Source organism: Mirounga angustirostris, unplaced genomic scaffold (genome assembly GCF_029215605.1).
Source record: "Mirounga angustirostris isolate CCGP_5_RB_7025 unplaced genomic scaffold, mMirAng1.0.hap1 SCAF_3, whole genome shotgun sequence".
NCBI classification, from domain to species: Eukaryota; Metazoa; Chordata; class Mammalia; order Carnivora; family Phocidae; genus Mirounga; species Mirounga angustirostris.
Window position 1 is genome coordinate 120327394 of NW_026991711.1, and position 19244 is coordinate 120346637.

At 36.2% G+C, this 19244-nt stretch overlaps 1 protein-coding gene across 2 annotated transcripts in view; it reads left to right on the forward strand.

Annotated features, from left to right (window-relative positions):
* The window catches only part of GALNT13 (polypeptide N-acetylgalactosaminyltransferase 13), a 544730-nt gene that overhangs the window by 496204 nt on the left and 29282 nt on the right, over window positions 1–19244 (forward strand). For both annotated transcript variants that reach the window (XM_045867449.1, XM_045867450.1), the window contains exon 11: window positions 10961–11059. In XM_045867449.1, the coding sequence (XP_045723405.1) occupies window positions 10961–11059 (99 nt within the window). The remainder of the gene's footprint in view (window positions 1–10960; window positions 11060–19244) is intronic.

Below are 19244 nucleotides of genomic sequence, written 5' to 3' on the forward strand. Positions count from 1 at the left end.
CCTCGTTTTAGATGACTTACACTAATGGGAGCATTCTCTTTGCCCACAATTCTATTTCACAAACTCTTTGTGACCCAGTAGCTAATTTTCAACCTAGGACAACTGAACAGGCCTATGTACAGAAAAAAAAAAAAAAAAAAAGATGTTAATCTTCATCAGATCTTAACTTTAAAGACTGTTGGACTGTGTAGCCTACCTGTGAACAAAGTGAGTGAGTTTATCACCTGAAAAAATATTTTTTACTTCACATTGCTGATACTTAGACTAGAACTAATTCTAATTTTATTACTCAGGTAGATATTGACACAAACAATGATAACAAACTATATGCCCGTTGGGCATTTACTGAGTTCTCCCAGTATTCTTGTTTTTGTTATCCACCAAAATAAATAATTTTCTATGTTCTTTACTTTGTTTATGTGTTGGACAGGGGTTAGTATATCATGTAATCAGAATTTTTAAATCTTGTAGTCATTAATCAGGGCATTCTGGTTTTTTATTATTTATTTATTTGTTTGTTTGTTTGTTTGTTTGTTTGTTTGAGGTGCCTGAGGGGGTGCTCAGAGGGAGGGAGAGAATTCTAAGCAGACTCCATGCCCAGCACAGAACCCTACGCAGGGCTCAATCTCACATCCCTAGATCAAAACCCGAGCAGAAATCAAGAGTCAGATGCTTAACCAACTGAGCCACCCTGGGGCCCAAACAGGGCATTTTAAACCCAGGTCTACATAAGCAGTCAGCTTGGATTTGTTAAATATATAGATTTTGCACTCATCCTTCTGAATTATGCACAATTTGGTAAAGAGAAAATATACTTAAATGCATATTCACTAGAGCAATTATAATATGGAAACATTAACATTAAACTGGAATTCACTGCAAATGTGCCTATTTTCTTCTTTTCAAGTAAAGAGAAACCAAACAAGGTTGACATATGTAAAATAATAATGAGTAACATAATGTGCAATTGAAGGATAAGCATGTGTTGGAGTAAGTAAAGCAAAATAAAAGCTAGTTTAAGTTTAGATTATTATCCTTAGAATGGATTTTACATACTGGTTTTGAAATGCAAAGGTATGAGAGTGAGTGGGAGCATATACCTCTTTTTTAAAATTGAGAGTTATTGTGTCTTGCTGTTACAATCCAGCAGAGGGAGCAAAAGCTAATGAACAAACTATGTAAGTGGTAAGAACATTACCAGCTATGCTGCTGAGTAGAAACATTTAGAAAAAGTCTTGCTGATTTCAAACACAAAAACATAAGTGGGAAAAATACTCTTTATGTCATTAAAAATTGTTTTCAAGCAATAAAAGATTATGTGTAAACAAAGGAATCTCAAAGCAGATAACAATTAAAGTTAAAACTATGCTGGCCCTATGCCGCATATTCAAAGCTATACCATAACATAAAGAATGATTCAAAAGAATTTTCCAGATCTGAGAACTACCAGTGTACTCTACTTATGTGGATATAGGTCATAAAATAGAATCTGTAAGGAATTTCTAATGAATGAAGGTCATCAGTGTTTGTTTGCCTAGATTTTTCTCAGAATTAATGGCATGACCAAGTAATTGGTGTTGTCAGATAAGATTCATTTTTTTTTAACAAACATTCTATGACGTGCCAGGGTATTCTTGGAAAGGTTCTGATTTAAAAATCACACAAGATCATCCTAAATCAGATCATCCTTTCCATCTCAAAAGATAAGGTGCATAGATTAAAACTTTCTGTATGCCAACATCTTATAATTTGCAATAAGAATTGCTTGATGTGGATTGTCAGTACACATTAGTGACTATTTTTTTTTAAAGCTTTCATTTATTCATTTGAGACACAGAGATACAGAGAGAGAGAGAGAGAGAGAGAGAGTGTGCAGGAGCAGGGAGAGAGGCAGAGGGAGAGGGAGAAGCAGGCTCCTTGCTGAGCAGGGAGCCTGATGCGGGGCTCGATCCCAGGACCCTGGGATCACGACCTGAGCCGAAGGCAGATGCTTAACCATCTGAGCCACCCAGGCGCCCCGACTATTTTATATTTTAAAGAGAATATAGCAGATTCCCATAGTGTTGGGTTCACTGACTTGAGAATAACCTGATGTACACTCACCTGCTTTCTGTGCATGGATTTTTTAAATCTGAGTATTATAGGTCTAGTGACATAAACCTTTGATATTGTCTCTATCCAGATGAAGTGTCTCTTTTATTTATTTATTTTTTTTTAGTTGGCTATTGATACTCCTGTTCCTGATATTCTGTGTCCCATCCTATTTGTGCCTAATGTCATCCTGGCCATAGCCAGAAATTATTTACATGACCTCAGCCCAACAGTGTGGCACTTAGCATCTAGTCTTCTTGACCTGGTCCCCTAGGTCTGATCCTAGCCTGCTTTCATGTTTCTTGTTCCATGTGTCTTCACCATTGTCTGAATGACCAATTGTAACTTTTACTCTGGTTAGCTACAACCCAGCCATTCCTTGCTCCTTCCACACCTCTTTTCTGACAAATACTGCCTGCCTATCTGGATGTCAGGATTATAATAACTTTCTTTTTTTTTTTTTTTTACTTTCTCAAGATGCACTTTATTTTTTAAAATAATATATAATGTATTATTTGTTTCAGGGGTACAGATCTGTGATTCATCAGTCTTACACAATTCACAGCACTCACCATAGCACATATGCTCCCCAATGTCCATCACCCAGCCACCCCATCCCTCCCACCTCCCTCCACTCCAGCAACCCTCAGTTTGTTTCCTGAGATTAAGAGTCTCTTATGGTTTGTCTCCCTCTCTGGTTTCGTCTTGTTTCATTTTTCCCTCCCTTCCCCTATGATCCTCTGTCTTGTTTCTCAAATTCCTCCTATCAGTGAGATCATATGATACTTGTCTTTCTCTGATTGACTTATTTTGCTTAGCATAATACCCTCTAGTTCTATCCACATCATTGCAAATGGCAAGATTTCATTTTTTGTTGGCTGCGTAATATTCCATTGTATATATATATATACCACATCTTCTTTATCCATTCATCTGTTGATGGACATCTGGGCTCTTTCCATAGTTTGGCTATTGTGGACATTGCTGCTATAAACATCGGGGTGCACGTACCCCTTCGGATCCCTACATTTGTATCTTTGGGGTAAATATCCAGTAGTGCAATTGCTGGATCATAGGGTAGCTCTGTTTTCAACTTTTTGAAGAACCTCCATACTGTTTTCCAGAGTGGCTGCACCAGCTTGCATTCCCACCAACAGTGTAGGAGGGTTCCCCTTTCTCCACATCCTCACCAACATCTGTCATTTCCGGACTTGTTAATTTTAGCCATTCTGACTGGTGTGAGATGGTATCTCATTGAGGTTTTGATTTGGATTTCCCTGATGCCGAGTGATGTTGAGCACTTTTTCATGTGTCTGTTGGCCATCTGGATGTGTTCTTTGCAGAAATGTCTGTTCATGTCTTCTGCCCATTTCTTGATTGGATTATTTGTTCTTTGGGTATTGGGTTTGATAAGTTCTTTATAGATTTTGGATACTAGCCCTTTATCTGATATGTCATTTGCAAATATCTTCTCCCATTCTGTCACTTGTCTTTTGGTTTTGTTGACTGATTCCTTTGCTGTGCAAGAGCTTTTCATCTCGATGAAATCCCAAAAGTTCATTTTTGCCCTTGCTTCCCTTGCCTTTGGTGATGTTCCTAGGAAGAAGTTGTTGCAGCTGAGGTTGAAGAGGTTGCTGCCTGTGTTCTCCTCAAGGATTTTGATGGATTCCTGTCTCACATTGAGGTCTTTCATCCATTTTGAGTCTATTTTTGGGTGTGGTGTAAGGAAATGGTCCAGTTTCATTCTTCTGCATGCGGCTGTCCAATTTTCCCAACACCATTTGTTGAAGAGACTTTTTTCCATTGGACATTCTTTCTTGAGCTGTCAAAGATTAGTTGACCATAGAGTTGAGGGTCCCTTTCTGGGCTCTCTATTCTGTTCCATTGATCTATGTGTCTGTTTTTGTGCCAGTACCATACTGTCTTGATGACGACAGCTTTGTAATAGAGCTGGAAGTCCGGAATTGTGATGCCGCCAGCTTTGCTTTTCTTTTTCAACATTCCTCTGGCTATTCAGGTTTTTTTCTGGTTACATACAAATTTTAGGATTTTTTGTTCCATTTCTTTGAAAAAAGTTGATGATATTTTGAAAGGGATTGCATTAAATGTGTAGATTGCTCTAGGTAGCATAGACATTTTCACAATATTTGTTCTTCCAATCGATGAGCATGGAACATTTTTCCATTTCTTTGTGTCTTCCTCAATTTCTGTCATGAGTATTCTATAGTTTTCTGAGTACAGATCCTTTGCCTCTTTGGTTAGATTTATTCCTAGGTATTCTTAAGGTTTGGGGTGCAATTGTAAATGGGATCGACTCCTTAATTTCTCTTTCTTCTGTCTTGTTGTTGGATGTCCACTATCACCACTGCTGTTCAACATAGTACTAGAAGTCCTAGCCTCAACCATCAGACAACAAAAAGAAATAAAAGGCATCCGAATTGGCAAAGAAGAAGTTAAACTCTCACTTTGCAGATGATATGATACTTTATGTGGAAAACCCAAAAGTCTCCACCCCAAAACTGCTAGAACTCATACAGGAATTCAGTAAAGTGGCAGGATATAAAATCAATGCACAGAAATCAGTTGCATTCCTATACACCAACAACAAGACAGAAGAAATAACTTTCAATTCCTTATTTGGGCAAATTATTTAAATTCATTTTGTCTTTATGTTTTCATTTATGAAATGGGGGTAATAGGTTGGTTGTAAATATTAAATTACCTTTTACACATGAGTGCTTGGAACAGCACAGAGCACATACAATTACGATTGCTAATTATTATTATTGGTGGTGGTGGTAGTGGTAGTCACCCCATCTCATTCTTACAGCTGTACTAAGCCACTGACTCCTATTTGTTTTTAGTCCAGATCCCAATTCTAGCCAACATCACCAAATTTGACTTGAGTTTCTATTTTTTATCTTCTTAGCCCCTGCTATATCCTAAGGGACAGAATATTACATGTCCAGAAATTATCAAACCACTTTGTGGAATAGTTAGAACATATCCAAAATAGCATAAGATTCTTTTCATGAAGTCCCCCAAATCAGTCCATCTTGGAAATCCAAAAAAATAGTGGCAGCAGTGACATAGTTAAAACAACAACAAAAAAAGATCCAGGATAGCAAAACCAAAAATTGATGGAAAACACTGACCACACAATTAGGTGGCAGGTATTCTCACAAATCCCAAAATATGAGCTGTCAATTTCATGACCATGTGCTACTCCATGGAAGGAAAGCAAAGGAAAGTGATGCGATGGCTGATGGAAATGAGACCCAGATAATACCCAAATTGCCAACAGATACTCATGAGAAATTGCTTCAGGCCAATTCGAGAATAGTAGCTGATACTGAGAGAAGTGTTTTCATACAATCCAATTTGTAAGTCAGTGAAAAGTACCCTTTCTAATGTCTGAAAGGCCTGAGCACCCTGAGTCCTGTGAATTATTTAACTCACTAGCTGAAGTTCCTTCTTAGGAGAAACTTCAAGGAGTAAAGCCCAGCTGAGGAGAGACAATAAGGACAAAGGAAATGGAAAGTCCAGATGAAAATAGGAGCAATGAACAGAACCCAGAGATCTTAAAGAATAGAAGACAATTTCTTTTCAACTCTTCAGAAAAGTGCAGGAATAGGAGAGCTAGACTTGTAAAGTTAGAAGTGGTCTGTGTAAACCTTCCCCTTTAGGGACAGCTGGAAACCTTTGCTCTTCATCGTCCCCACTGGGTACTGAAGGAATCAGCTTTACTATGAAAACCTCCTTCTCTTTCCACCAGTATCCAGAATATTCAGACTGATTCACAAAACAGCTAAGCCTCCAGCTAGCAAATACTCCATCTGTTCTCTTGATACAGGAGGTTTCAACCCTGAATATACACTCAAATCATTTGCAGTGCTTTAAGCTGTCTCCTGGTCCTACTCCAGACCATTTGTATCATAATCTATGAGGGTGAGGCCAAGCAGAAGAAAGCTTCTAAAAGCTTTCCAAGTGGGAACCACTGAAAAAGAAGTTACTTTAAAAAGGAAAAGTAATTGTAATTGTAATGTCACCATTTAACATCAAGACACTGCCCACCTCCCTCCAGAATGTTAGTTGCTAAATTTGCTGCACATTAGAATTACCTGGGGAGGGGCGCCTGGGTGGCTCAGTTGGTTAGGCATCTGCCTTCAGCTCAGGTCATGATTCCAAGGTCAAGGGATGGAGCTCCGCATCGGGCTCCCTGCTCAGCGGGAAGCCTGCTTCTCCCTCTCCCACTCCCCATCTCCCTGCCTGTGCTCTCACTCTCTCAAAAAATTAAAATCTTAAAAAAGAAAGAAAGAAATACCTGGGGAAGAATTTAAAACCCCGATGGCCAAGTCACACCCTGTGGGACTTGGGAACCGGACAACAGGATAAGTTTAAAGATGCCAGATGATTCCCAAAAAAGAAAAGAAAGAAATGGTCTCCTGATCAAACCCTCTCTCTTAAAAGATCAGGAGACTTGGACTATGCAATAATAAGAACAGCAGCAATAGTAGAAGAGGATGGCCACAGTAAGAATAAAGAGAATAAGGAGGAGAATGATCTCTCTACAAACAATGCAAGGGCACCAAAGCTTTATGCTCATAGACGGGAAAAGTGTAACCTAATATTTCAAAGCAAGCTAAAAGAAATTGTAGAATGATAAAATGTAGAAAAGAACACTATAAATCAAATTTAGAAATACCTCTGAAATAAGGGCCAGAAATGCAGTAAAGATTTAGAAATTAAAGAATGAATTCATTTAGAAACAAAGGCTAAATTTGAAATATCATGCGAATTAGTAATTCCAAAACCCCCAATAATCCCACTTTTAATAGAAGGTGATATATAGAGAGATAAGCAACAAGATCCAAAATAATAGGATTTCCTGGTGGGAAAAACCAAAGCAATAAAACAAAATGAACATTAATACTTATAATTTTTTTTAAAGATTTTATTTATTTGTTTGAGAGAGAGAGAATGAGAGACAGAGAGCAGGAGAGGGAGGAGGGTCAGAGGGAGAAGCAGACTCCCTGCTGAGCAGGGAGCCCGATGTGGGACTCGATCCCGGGACTCCAGGATCATGACCTGAGCCGAAGGCAGTCGCTTAACCAACTGAGCATTTAAGAAAATGTGCCTGAAAGTAAAATTGAAACTACATATTGAAAAGGAACGCTATACATCTGGAAGAGTGATCCAGATGAACAATATTAAGATTCATTGTGGTAAATCTATTGAACTTTTAAATAAAAAAGAAAAAAAATCAGTTTGGCATTCAGGCAAATAGACATTTGTAAAAAAGAATAAGATAAAGAAAATCAGATTATCATCAGACTTTTCAAAAGCAACTATTCATGCTGGAAGCATAACATTTTAAAGATACTCAAGGAAATAGATTGTGAGCCAAGGACTTCAGATATACCAAATTGATTTTCAAATATAAAGGCCACAGATGTATTTATCAACATGCAAGAACTCAGAATATTGTTCCCAGTAAATGGAAACATCATTTGTACATTTGCTCAAGCAAAACCTTGGAATGCTTCTTGATGTCTTTTTTTTCCTCTTATAGCTCATATCCAATTCAATTGCTAGTCTTACTTGGTTCTACCTTAAAAAATCCCAAATTTGGGACATCTGGGTGGCTCAGTTGGCTGAGCATCAAACTCTTGGTTTTGGCTCAGGTCATGATCTTAGGGTCCTGAGATCAGGTCCCAACTCCCCCACCACCCCCTACCTCCCCGCCCCAGGCTCCAGTTCCTGGCTCTGGGCTCCATGCAAGTCTACCTGGGATTCTTTCCTTCTGCACCGCCCTCCCTTTCTACCTCTCCTCCCACAAGCACTTGTGCTGTCTCTCTATATATTAAATAAATAAATAAATAAATAAATAAATAAATAAATAAATAAATCTTAAAGAAAAAAAAAATCCCACATTTGACCTATCCACCTCTATTGTTATCCTACTATTCCCAGCAGCTACCATCTCTAGCTGGCATGACTGCAAGAGTCCCCTTAAGTGTTTCTCTGCTTCCATTCCTGCCTCCTTCTTATCTGTTCTCTGCACAGCAGCCAGAGTAAGCTATTAATAGGTCATCTTCATGCTTAGAAATTATGATTTCCTACATGATTTAGTCTTAGATACCTCTCTCCTCTGCCCCTTGTTCACTGCACCCTGGCCACATTGCTAGCTTGTTACTTCAATCAGTTTTCTCAGCTGCAGAGAGCATCCATTGGCTATTCCCCCTCTCTGGAACGCCCTTCCATACACATGGAAATCTGGCCGCTCTCTCACTTTACAAGGTATCTTTTCAAGTATCATTTTCTCTGAATGGCCTTTCTTAATCCACTATCTAAAATAGGATAGTACTCCTTCCATCACTTTTTCTACCATTACTATGCTTTATAGTTCTTCACAGAAGTTCTTGATCTTCTGACATATTATGAATGCATTTGTGTATTGCACTCTTCTCTTCTAAAATATAAGCTCCATGGTGGAATGGACTAGGTTTACTCTGTTCACTTCAGTATCCTTAGCACCTTAAATGGTGTCTAGCATGAAGTATACCACCTCTCAGTAATATTTGTTGAGTGAATGAGTGCATTCATAAGAGAGGTTACAGACCAAGTATATCCATTATAAAAAATAGATCAATAATAAGTTGTTACTGGGGACAAAATACTTTGGAAGCATTCTTGAGTTCTGTGCTTAATTTGTCAAAAAGTAGGATGATATGAATCTATCATATGTCCCTTTAAATGCTTCTGTCAGAGTAATGTACTGGCCTGAATATGGCTTTGAATCTTCTGTCATCCACCAAAGATTCAAAATTTTATAAATGACTCAGACTGTAGCCCCTGTAATTATTAACTAGTATCTATTCAAGTACCATGAATCTAGCAGAGGTCCTTTGAATCAGATTGCATAGCTTACATGTAAAGGTAAATTAATCATTTTGTGAGATATTTATTCCCCAAAGTATTATAGTATTATACTGTTCCATACTTTTTTAGGATAATAAATAACAATACATCATTTTATTATTTTTCAAGAAGTTTGCCTTTTATTAAATGTTAGCAAGAAAAGCTGATATAAAGGACTTAAAAATAAACTTGCATGTTATATGTTGATTAGATTATGTAAAACATAAACAGACTGATATACTACATCATATATCAATTATTACCTTTCTCAATCCTGTCCTAGCTATAGGTTCCGAAAAATCTTTAACCTTTGCATATAGGCTCAGTATCCTCCAGTGCCTGAATAATCAGCCTACATCAGATAACCTAAACCTACCAGTATGGAACTTGAACATGATTTTTCTTCTTGAAGCTTGTATCTTTTCTCTTTATTTTTTTTAATATTTATTTATTTTAGAAATTGAGAAAGAGAAGAATGCACAAGTGGGGGGGCGTGATCAGAGGAAGGGGAGAGGGGAAGCCCGCTCCTTGCTGAGTAGGACACGGGGCTCCATCCAGGACCTGAGCTGGAACTAAGAATCTGAAGCTTAACCTACTGAGCCACTCAGGCACCCCTCCTCTCTCTTTGATATTCATTGTGTGTTCTGTCCTTTCTAACGGGTTGCGGCTCAGATTTCTCTATGAAAGCATCTATAATCCTGCTCTCAATCTCAAGGCATTGGAACAGGGCTTGACTGCTTAGCTCTTTCCAACCCTTGCAAAGTATGAATTCCAATCCCTACTCGTCTCAATTGCTGACTGGGGCCTTAATGCAAATCACACCACTTTTCCCAATGCCAGGAGCCATTACTTGACTTTTGGGTTCTGCATCACACAGAAAAGTGATTCATATAAACCTAATCTATCCTCTTTAGAAGTCTTTGATCTTATTCATTTGCCAATATGAAGAAATATGTGCTTAAAGCATAGATAACTAAACAGATATATGCAAGTAATGTATGAGTGAACAGTAAAATATGCATGTTCTAATAAGAGTCAGAGATAAGAACTTTTCAGAAGCAGAGTGGACAAATATAAATACATACTTGGGGTTTCGACTAAGGGAAGAAATTAAAAACATTCCGTTTATTAGAAATGCCATTTTTAGTATTCATTTGTGCTTGATTTAGTAATTTTAGCATCTTTAAACTCAGTGAATGGCTTTTGTAATTACATGTGTCTCAAATACATATTAACATTATGTTAATTATGGAACTAATGCAGTACTTGAGTGTAAACCAAGAATCCTATGTTTGCAGTTGGCAATTTAATCTTGTTTTTAAGGCATTTTTAATGTGAAATCACCACTTAGTCTTGTAATAGCTTTTCTTAGCTAAGGTCAACTCTTTTCCATTAAGTTTGGCATTAGGGATGAAGAAAAAGATGTATGAATATGTTTTAGTTACAGAAATAAACAATAATTAAACTTTATCAACATAGGATGGAACATCTAATAATAAAGCAATCTAAAAACACATAAATTTGAATATTTAACCAATTTGTTTCTATTCCTTTGCATATGGTACCACAGGAGTTCAAGAATAGATTATGGTTTTTTGAGTGTAATTTGGCAACTGTCCTAATTTTAAAAGGATCTTGGGAAGAATGACTAATTTGTAATGTTTCCTCTTTCTCTGATACTGTGCTATAAATGAGGAGTGCCTCTTGATTAGATGCTAATGACAATGCCATTGCTGTTCAAGTTTACTACAGTAGGAGATAGAAGTTTACACAAAATTAAGAATAGACATAGAAAAAGAAAAATCAATATTTAAAACAATGTGTTCTTCTTGGAGAAATTTCCTTGCAAACATGTATCCTCTCATTATCAATATACAATTTGGTAACAGCAGGAAGATTTTCTGACTTAAATCACTATCTGACTTCTGTTTTTGTGTGTTTCCTTTAGATAAGAAATGTTGAAACCAACCAATGTTTAGACAACATGGGCCGCAAGGAAAATGAAAAAGTGGGTATATTCAACTGTCATGGTATGGGAGGAAATCAGGTAATCTCTCTTTTTTTCTTAATCAACTTCATCCTTGGGGGGAAAATATTGCTGTGAAACCATCACAGTAAACCATGACTCACATGCCAATAACAATTGAGTCTTAGCTTAGGGAATTAATGGGCATTCAAATCAAGAACTAATTTGGCTATTTTGTTACCCCAAGTATCTTAAAAAAGCACTACAGAATTTAATAAATAGGGCAACACTTTCAATGAGCCCAATTAATGAAGATAGCCAAATATTTTAGACCTATCTCATTTTCAGCAAATGAACACTACATTTTATTCTTTTAACTGACTAGTATAAAGTAATCCCTCAACAACCATGATGTTTTCCCAATGGTGATTCTATATTTCTTTTGTGTTTATGTACATCATGTTTTCTATGAATTTCTGAGGTTCAATAAACTTTAAAATGCATGGTAAGCACCTCTGTTACACTTGTGCTTTGGCTATCTGAAGATGCCCTTTGAACCAGGTAAAAATGAAATCTTTAAACAAAACCGATGGCTGACTACAAGTCTAGGACAGCTTTTTTGTGTGTTGCAGTCCAATTATCAGAGATCTGTCAGACTGTAACAAGGATCCTTGTACTCTCTTTAAATACTGGACAGTGATTCTCAAGGTGTGCCATGTGGAAGCTGCTTAGCTGTGAGTCTTCAGGTGGAGCAGCCCTGCTGTCATGGCCATTTTGAGAGGCAGAATTTGGAATTTGTAGGAACTCATAACAGAGTTTGTGGTAGCTAATCCTCTGTTGACAAGGTGTCCACAAAAATCGAGGAGAAACACACCAGTGAGTTCTTTATCTAGTGCATTAGAGTGAAATTAGGAAGTAAAAGTTATTCCATGCAGCACAACATCATGGTTATGTTGGTAATGCAGCTGAATGTGTCAAGAATCTACAGGGAAAAAGCAATAGCCCTGTTGAGTTTTGACACCATATTTCAAATAGGACTTGTGAGATTCAATGGAGAACATTCAAAAATGAAATTTTCTTCCTAAAAAAAAATTATTAAGATCCTAATTAGTGTTCCAAAATTTCAACTTAAGCAGAAAAATATTTAAATCAAAGTTTCTAGATTACAGCATGGAAAAATAACTTTATGAAAGAAAATAACAGGAAAAACAATACAGACAGAACAATGGCAGAGCATTCAGAAATGGTCCAGCTTTTATATTGATTCACAATGAATGTGAGAGGCCTTTACTACCAAAACCAGTGGAATCCCAATGAATTCAGCTGGAAATGGCAAACAGCTTAACTGTTAGAGGACTAAATGTGCAGGGTTTAATTTTTTCACAAATGGATGTAAGAAATCTGAAGGTGATCAACTCTTGACATTTGTCCAGGTCTTCAGTGACTTTGTCAAGAAATCAAAAACTTTCTAACTTTGCATTCTTCAATCCTTAAAATTAACTTTTATCATCAGCTGGTCACATGAGGGCTGCTGAAACTCCAGACATCATATCCACATTCAAGGCAGGAAGAAGTTGGGGTAGAGAAGAGCTGCAGTAGCCATAACTGTCCTTTTGCTAGGAAAAACAAGACTCCCTAAAGGCTTTTTACACTCCCCCCCCCCCCCCACACCTTGTAAGTCTCTTTGGCCAGAAATATGTTACTTGAATACCTCTAGCACAAAAACACGGAATATTTTACTACACTTACATGTGTAAATGTCCTCACAGTTTATTTACCATGAATACTGGGTGGACATGTAGAACTGTCTCCATAATGTGTTTCACCAGCTGATGAAAAAGTCAGCTGATCATCTGCACCATGGTGACCTACAGAATTTCAAAAAAACACATTATTTATGACATCATTCTGATTCTAATGCAGATGAAAATGAAATAGGAAATGAAAAGGAAGATAACCTAGATGAATTATCCTCATTGATTTTTTAAGTTGCCATAGTTAATGTTAAAAAAGATAACCAGTCATATACCTGTGTTTGTCTAAATGAAACAAAACACCTGGATCATTAATGTTAAAAATTGTATCACTCATTTACAAGTGTTCAAATACCCAGAAATAAGCTATCCCACTCTACCATAACCTTCTTGTTGGCCAGGACTATGTCTTATTCTTCTCTTCACTTAGTACTTGACTGAAGGCCTGGGATGTGGTAGGTAACTAATAACTACTAGTCGAGTAAATAGATGAAAGAATTCATGGTCAGAACAATAGACTTATACCTTAGTACTATGTAGACATTGCCATAGAATGCTGTTATTGTCATAGTAACCAAAAGTATATAAAGACACCAATCTTAGGGATTCATAAATAAAGTGAACCAACAATAAGTAAAACCCCATACCTACATATATTCTAATGTTTCTACATTGTTAACTTAATGACAAAGTAGAAATTAAAACCGATGTTCTTCATCTACATGAATAGTTGTTCACGTTTACAGATATGCATGGAAGAAAGTTTACAGGAGCCCTTTTTGCTATAACAAATACAATGGACACAGCTCAGTATTTACCAAGACAGGAATGTTTAAATAAATTGTGATGCATCCATAGTACAGAATACTCCATAGCCACCAAAGTGAGTGAAAGGTCTATATGCATTGTCGTGGAAAATTGAAAAGGAGGGAAAAAATCCAGAATATAACTTACTTTGAATGACCTCATTTATGAAAAATATATGTGAACATTTTTGTCTATAAAGTATATCTGTGTTTGTATAGGTGTAATATAATCTGTTAGAAATGCATAGCAATCTATCTGGAATAGAATTACCTCTGGTGAGAAGAAGGAGCTAGAAAAGGAACCTTTACTTTTTACCCCACATTTTTCTATATATATATGTATTACTTTCATAATTGAACAAATAAAAATGGAGAAAATTGAACTGTTGAGAATAAAAGAGTATCATTTTTTTTTAAGATTTTATTTATTTATTATTTATTTATTTATTTATTTAAGAGAGAGACAGAGAGAGAGGGAGAGAGAACATGAGCAGGGGGAGCAGCAGGGGGAGTGGGAGAGGGAGAAGCAGGCTTCCCGCCGAGCAGGGAACCCCATGAGGGGGCTCGATCCCAGAACCCCAGGATCATGACCTGAGCCGAAGGCAGACGCTTAATGACTGAGTCACCCAGGCACCCCAAAAGAGTATCATTTTAGAGCATTGCTCTGACCTGATTAATTGGGTCATTTATGGTAAATTACTTAATATTTTTTAGCTTTACTATTTTATTTATAAAATGGGTAAAAGACTTTTACCCAAATTTTTTTCCTCTAAAGATTAGTAAAATTTATATAATAACTAACACTAGCCGGGCATATACTAGACGCTCAGTACATATATTGGTCTATTGACATTATTTATTCTCTTTACGTATTTCAGTTTCTATTCTCAATTGTTTCTCTTTTCTCTCTAAGAAAATAAAAGTTTCAGTGGCTAATGCCAGAGGCAAGGTAAAATGCACAGCACTTCCTATGGTATTGTTAAGCTTAATAAAATGAACTGCCTCTCCTGTTGTTTTAATATGTATTATGAAATAATTAAACCATCACATAAAACCCTATTATGATTTATACTTTGATGGAAATCAATATTTCTTGGATGATTAATTCTAGTTAGTCCCTAATTAGGGACATGTTTACATTTTTTACTTACTTTAGAGAAGAACAGATTTTAGGATTTTATTCTCAGAGCTACCTTCCCTGTGCTTTATTGTTATTCTCTTATGTTACCATGGAAGCAGTATCTATTTTTATGGTTATTTAGTTTAAAATTTTTAAAAGTAGCCCCAACCCATATAAGATATTCAAGTTTCTCACTCCTGCTTTTACACAAAATTCCTAAGAAATGTTAACACTGTTTTTTTTAGCATTTCTGCTCAGTTTCATTTCTAAAAGAAGGTGCTTTATATTTGTTGACAGCTATCCCTTAACTATTTCTCCTTGCACAGGAGTTTTTTTTTTTTTTTTTTTTTTTTTAATGTTCTTGGAGATATCAGGAAGAAACTTACTTTCAGTAGTTGCTGGAAATACTTTTCTTAAACACTTAAACACTCAAATATCCAACATACTTTCCCTCCACCCCTAGCCCCTGCAGGGCTTGGGATACGGTAGACACCTAATAAAAACTAGCCAACTAAATGAAAGAATGCATGGAAGTTTTTGTAGCAAGAATACTGTAAAAATAAGACACCAAGTGTAGAATTATTATTACATTCAACATTTAATCATCTTGAGGTATTCTTTTTTTTGAAGTATTCTTTTAGAACCTTAGTAATAAAAACCTTCTGTCTCAAAGAATAATGACATAATTAGAAAGTCCATTCCTATCTGTTCTTGAAATGCTTTCATTAACAAAGAAGGTGATGATCATTAAACACTTTCAAAAGAATGAAAATAAATTTGATTAAAACTTGAACATAAATTTTTATAAGGGAAGGAAAAACTTGCAATTTCCTGGTAGAATGTATGTTACTAAAAGTTATGGGATCGTCTTCTCTTTACTTCTGAAAAGATGAAATTGATTCCTGGAAGCAGTTCTATGTCCCCTACAATGCTCATGACTCAGATTTATATCTTCATCTCCAACGTCTCTGCTGAATTCTGGAATCTGTTGCCAATTAATTATTGGGAATCTCTGCAGACATCTCAAACGCAACTGTTTCCAGACTGTGCTCATTTTCTTCTCTTTAACATAAGCATCCAAAATTGAAACCCAACATAGACACTTCTAAAGTTTGATTGGTCACCCAACCCTGATATTAACATGAAAATAATATGCCTTGACTCTGATCTCTAAGACCCTTTACAACTAGGGCCTCTTTCTTTGTCCTGGCCTGTATCTTCTTTCACCTATGTGGTCAGAAAACCTTGTTATTTCCACACATCATATGGAATTCCAGGCTTATGTTCTATATAGGCCACATTATAATTAAAATATGATAAAAAAATCTCCAGCAATTCTCCCCTGCCCAATGAATCACATAAAAATTCCTTAGTTATGTATACAGTTATATATTCCTTAGTTATGTATATATACAAAACCCCACATAATTTCATCCTCATCGGACTTCCCAGTATTGTCTCCCTTGATGTTCTAATAGTTTTTTTGTGCTGTAGACATGTCTGATAGTTTTATTCCCTGTGGGCTCTGTGCATTTTCCTATCTCTCCAGTTCACTGATACTGTTCTGTCTACTTGCACTGTTGACCACCTACTACTTACTCCACTCACAAACTTAAGACATACTGTTTAAAACCCAAATAATTTAGCTTCTTTTTGGCTCTCCATTGGCTAACAATTTCTTAACCTGAACAGGGCATATGTGAATGGATATGCTATAATTTATTTTAATCAATCCCTTATTATTTAATACATTATAGGTATTGTTATAGGTGAGGCTCATCAATAACCTTGTAGCTAAAATCTAGTGAGCATCTATATTTACTTCTTTAGAAATACTGCCTAGAAGTACATTTGACAGGTCACAACTTATGCAACATTATAAGGCTTTTAATAATAGTGACACATTGTCCTTTTTAAGGTTTTACTAGTTTAACGGGTCTAATTGCTAACCTACGAAGAGGCACTATGATAAATATTTTACATACATTACTGCCTTTGATTCCCACAACAATCTATGAAGTACATAGTAGTATTATCCTGATTTTACTCATGAGTCTAATGGGACCCCTGAGAGATTGGTAATATGATTAGGAGGTAAAGCCAGTTTGAGTCTAAATCCGGCTGACTCCCCACCAAGTGTATGTTCACTGCATTTGTATTGATTTCTAACCCCACTCCGCCAGGATTGTGGTCAGGCTGGACAACCCTAAATGGCTATTGTATTTTTGCTTTGTTCTGGTTTTCATGTTTGCCAATTTAGTATGGGAGAAACATTTTATCTTTTTTAAATCGTATCTCTAATGTTTTCAATGCATGTAAGTAATTTAAAAATTGACATCAATACTTTGTAGATTTTCTAGTCACGTTTTTGCCTTTGTTTTTGCTTACATTTTCATTGGTGGTTGAGGGAGCTCTTGTGTCTCTTCTCCACTTATAAAAATACTTTATTAAGATTATTACCTTCTGTGATACATGTTCCAGATATTTTTTTCTGATTTGACATTTTGTTTCTGGTGTGTTTTCATGTACAGACTTTTAAACAGTTTATATATTTTAATTATTGCTTGCTTTTATGCTTTCTCTTTTTGATGTAGAAATACCATTCTTTTTTAATGTGGTGCTTTTAAATGACATTTACCTCAGCTTAAAGGAGCTAATATCAAAATTGGCAAATAGGCCTTAGTCTTATTGGTCATATATCTGACACTATTTTTTATTTAAAATTTATAAAAAATATATCTGTAATTGGGTACAAGTTAGATTAATATTTATAAAATAACTATTTTACTTTAATAACAAGTATATGTAAAATTTTCAAAAATCCAAGGTGTTTCCCTTTGAATTGCAATATCTTTTTAATCAAAAGGGGAAAAAGCAGCCTTCATGCATATTGTACTTATTTTTTCTAAAGACAAAAAAACATAAAATGATGGGAAAATACTCACATTTTAGCAAATGCATTTAGAATGTTTCTCTTTCTCCCTGGAGCCACTCATTTGGAGGGAGCTAGAAAGTATATGGAAACATTCCATGTAATTTATTGTAGTAAATGATTCACAGCCATTTTTCAAGGTAGCAAGCCTTTAGGGAAGCTTATGCTAGCCATTTATTAAAACCATGTTTTCTGCCAAGGTAAAGAAGAGATCATTAGGTCTTATCAATACTTTCAAACAAATGTCTCCTCCTCTAAAATGTGACTACTTATATTTAAGAAGAATCTAACCTTATGACAGTAAACAAATTTTGAGAGTCAACAAATACTTCCTGCCTTATTACAAACCCTCTCCTAGAAAGAGCTTAATTATTTTAGTAATGCATTCTACTGTACTCACAGATTGTAATGAATACATTCATTCAACAAAAGTGAATTGACTTTACAGTTTGCATTTTTATCAGTACTATAATTACTTAGAAGCCCTTTCTATGTTAATTTGGTCCCCTTTTGGTAAAGTTTGTGCAATAGAATTAAAATCACCAGGGTAAATTTGCAAGTGAAATGAAATGGCCTAAGAGGAAAGAAGGAGGATGTACCATTCATTAAATGTTTAAATGAGCTGGATACATGTAAGCTGGAGGAGAGCATCATTATTTATATTGAAGGAATATCTGGTAAGCTTGGAATTGATTGAAATTTGCAGGAACTTAAAGTTTGTAGGATGTGATTCTGCCTAGTTTGCCTGGTTGGAGTGTTTCCTGGCATAAAAACAAAGAGCAAATCTATTGTGTTCAACCCCTTTCTTTCCCTGGTAGTAGTTACTCAGAGATTGTGAAATTTTTTTCTTAAGGTTTCCTATAAAATGAGCACTAATATTGGCCATCTCTTAGATTTATCTTTTCCTCTGGGTGTAATGTTATGTATCTCTACATAATGATAGTTAATACCTATCACATGACATTTTTTCAAAAGCTATGGAAAAATTGGCAGTGCAAGTTAATCTAGAAAGCACTTTTGCTATTTTACTGTAAAGTACTTAAAATTAATTCCCTGAAATCCCCCATTCATTTAAATAAGCCACACCTTTGGCTTTGAGCTTTCTAGTTAATAAGTACAAAATTGGTTATATGATTCATTGTGTCAATAATATAAAAACAAGCCACCTTCAAAAAGGTTCAATTTTTTCCTGGTGTTGAAATGATAAAAATTTCTACTCTGATTCCTGATAAAGAAAGCAACAAGGAGGGACACCAGACTAAACTTAGAGGGACAACAGCCTCTAAGAAGTCATCTTAGGGGGCGCCTGGGTGGTTCAGTCCCTTAAGCAACTGCCTTCAGCTCTGGTCATGATCTCAGTGTCCTGGGATCAAGCCCCTTGTCAGGCTCCCTGTTCAGCGGGGAATCTGCTTCTCCCTCTCGCTCGTGCTCTCATCTCTCTCTCTCTCAAATAAATAAATAAAAATCTTAAAAAAATAAAAGTCATCTGGGCGCCTGGGTGGCTCAGTTGGTTAAGCGACTGCCTTCGGCTCAGGTCATGATCCTGGAGTCCCGGGATCGAGTCCCGCATCGGGCTCCCTGCTCGACAGGGAGTCTGCTTCTCCCTCTGACCCTCCCGACCCTCCCCCCTCTGATGTGCTCTCTCTCTCAGTCT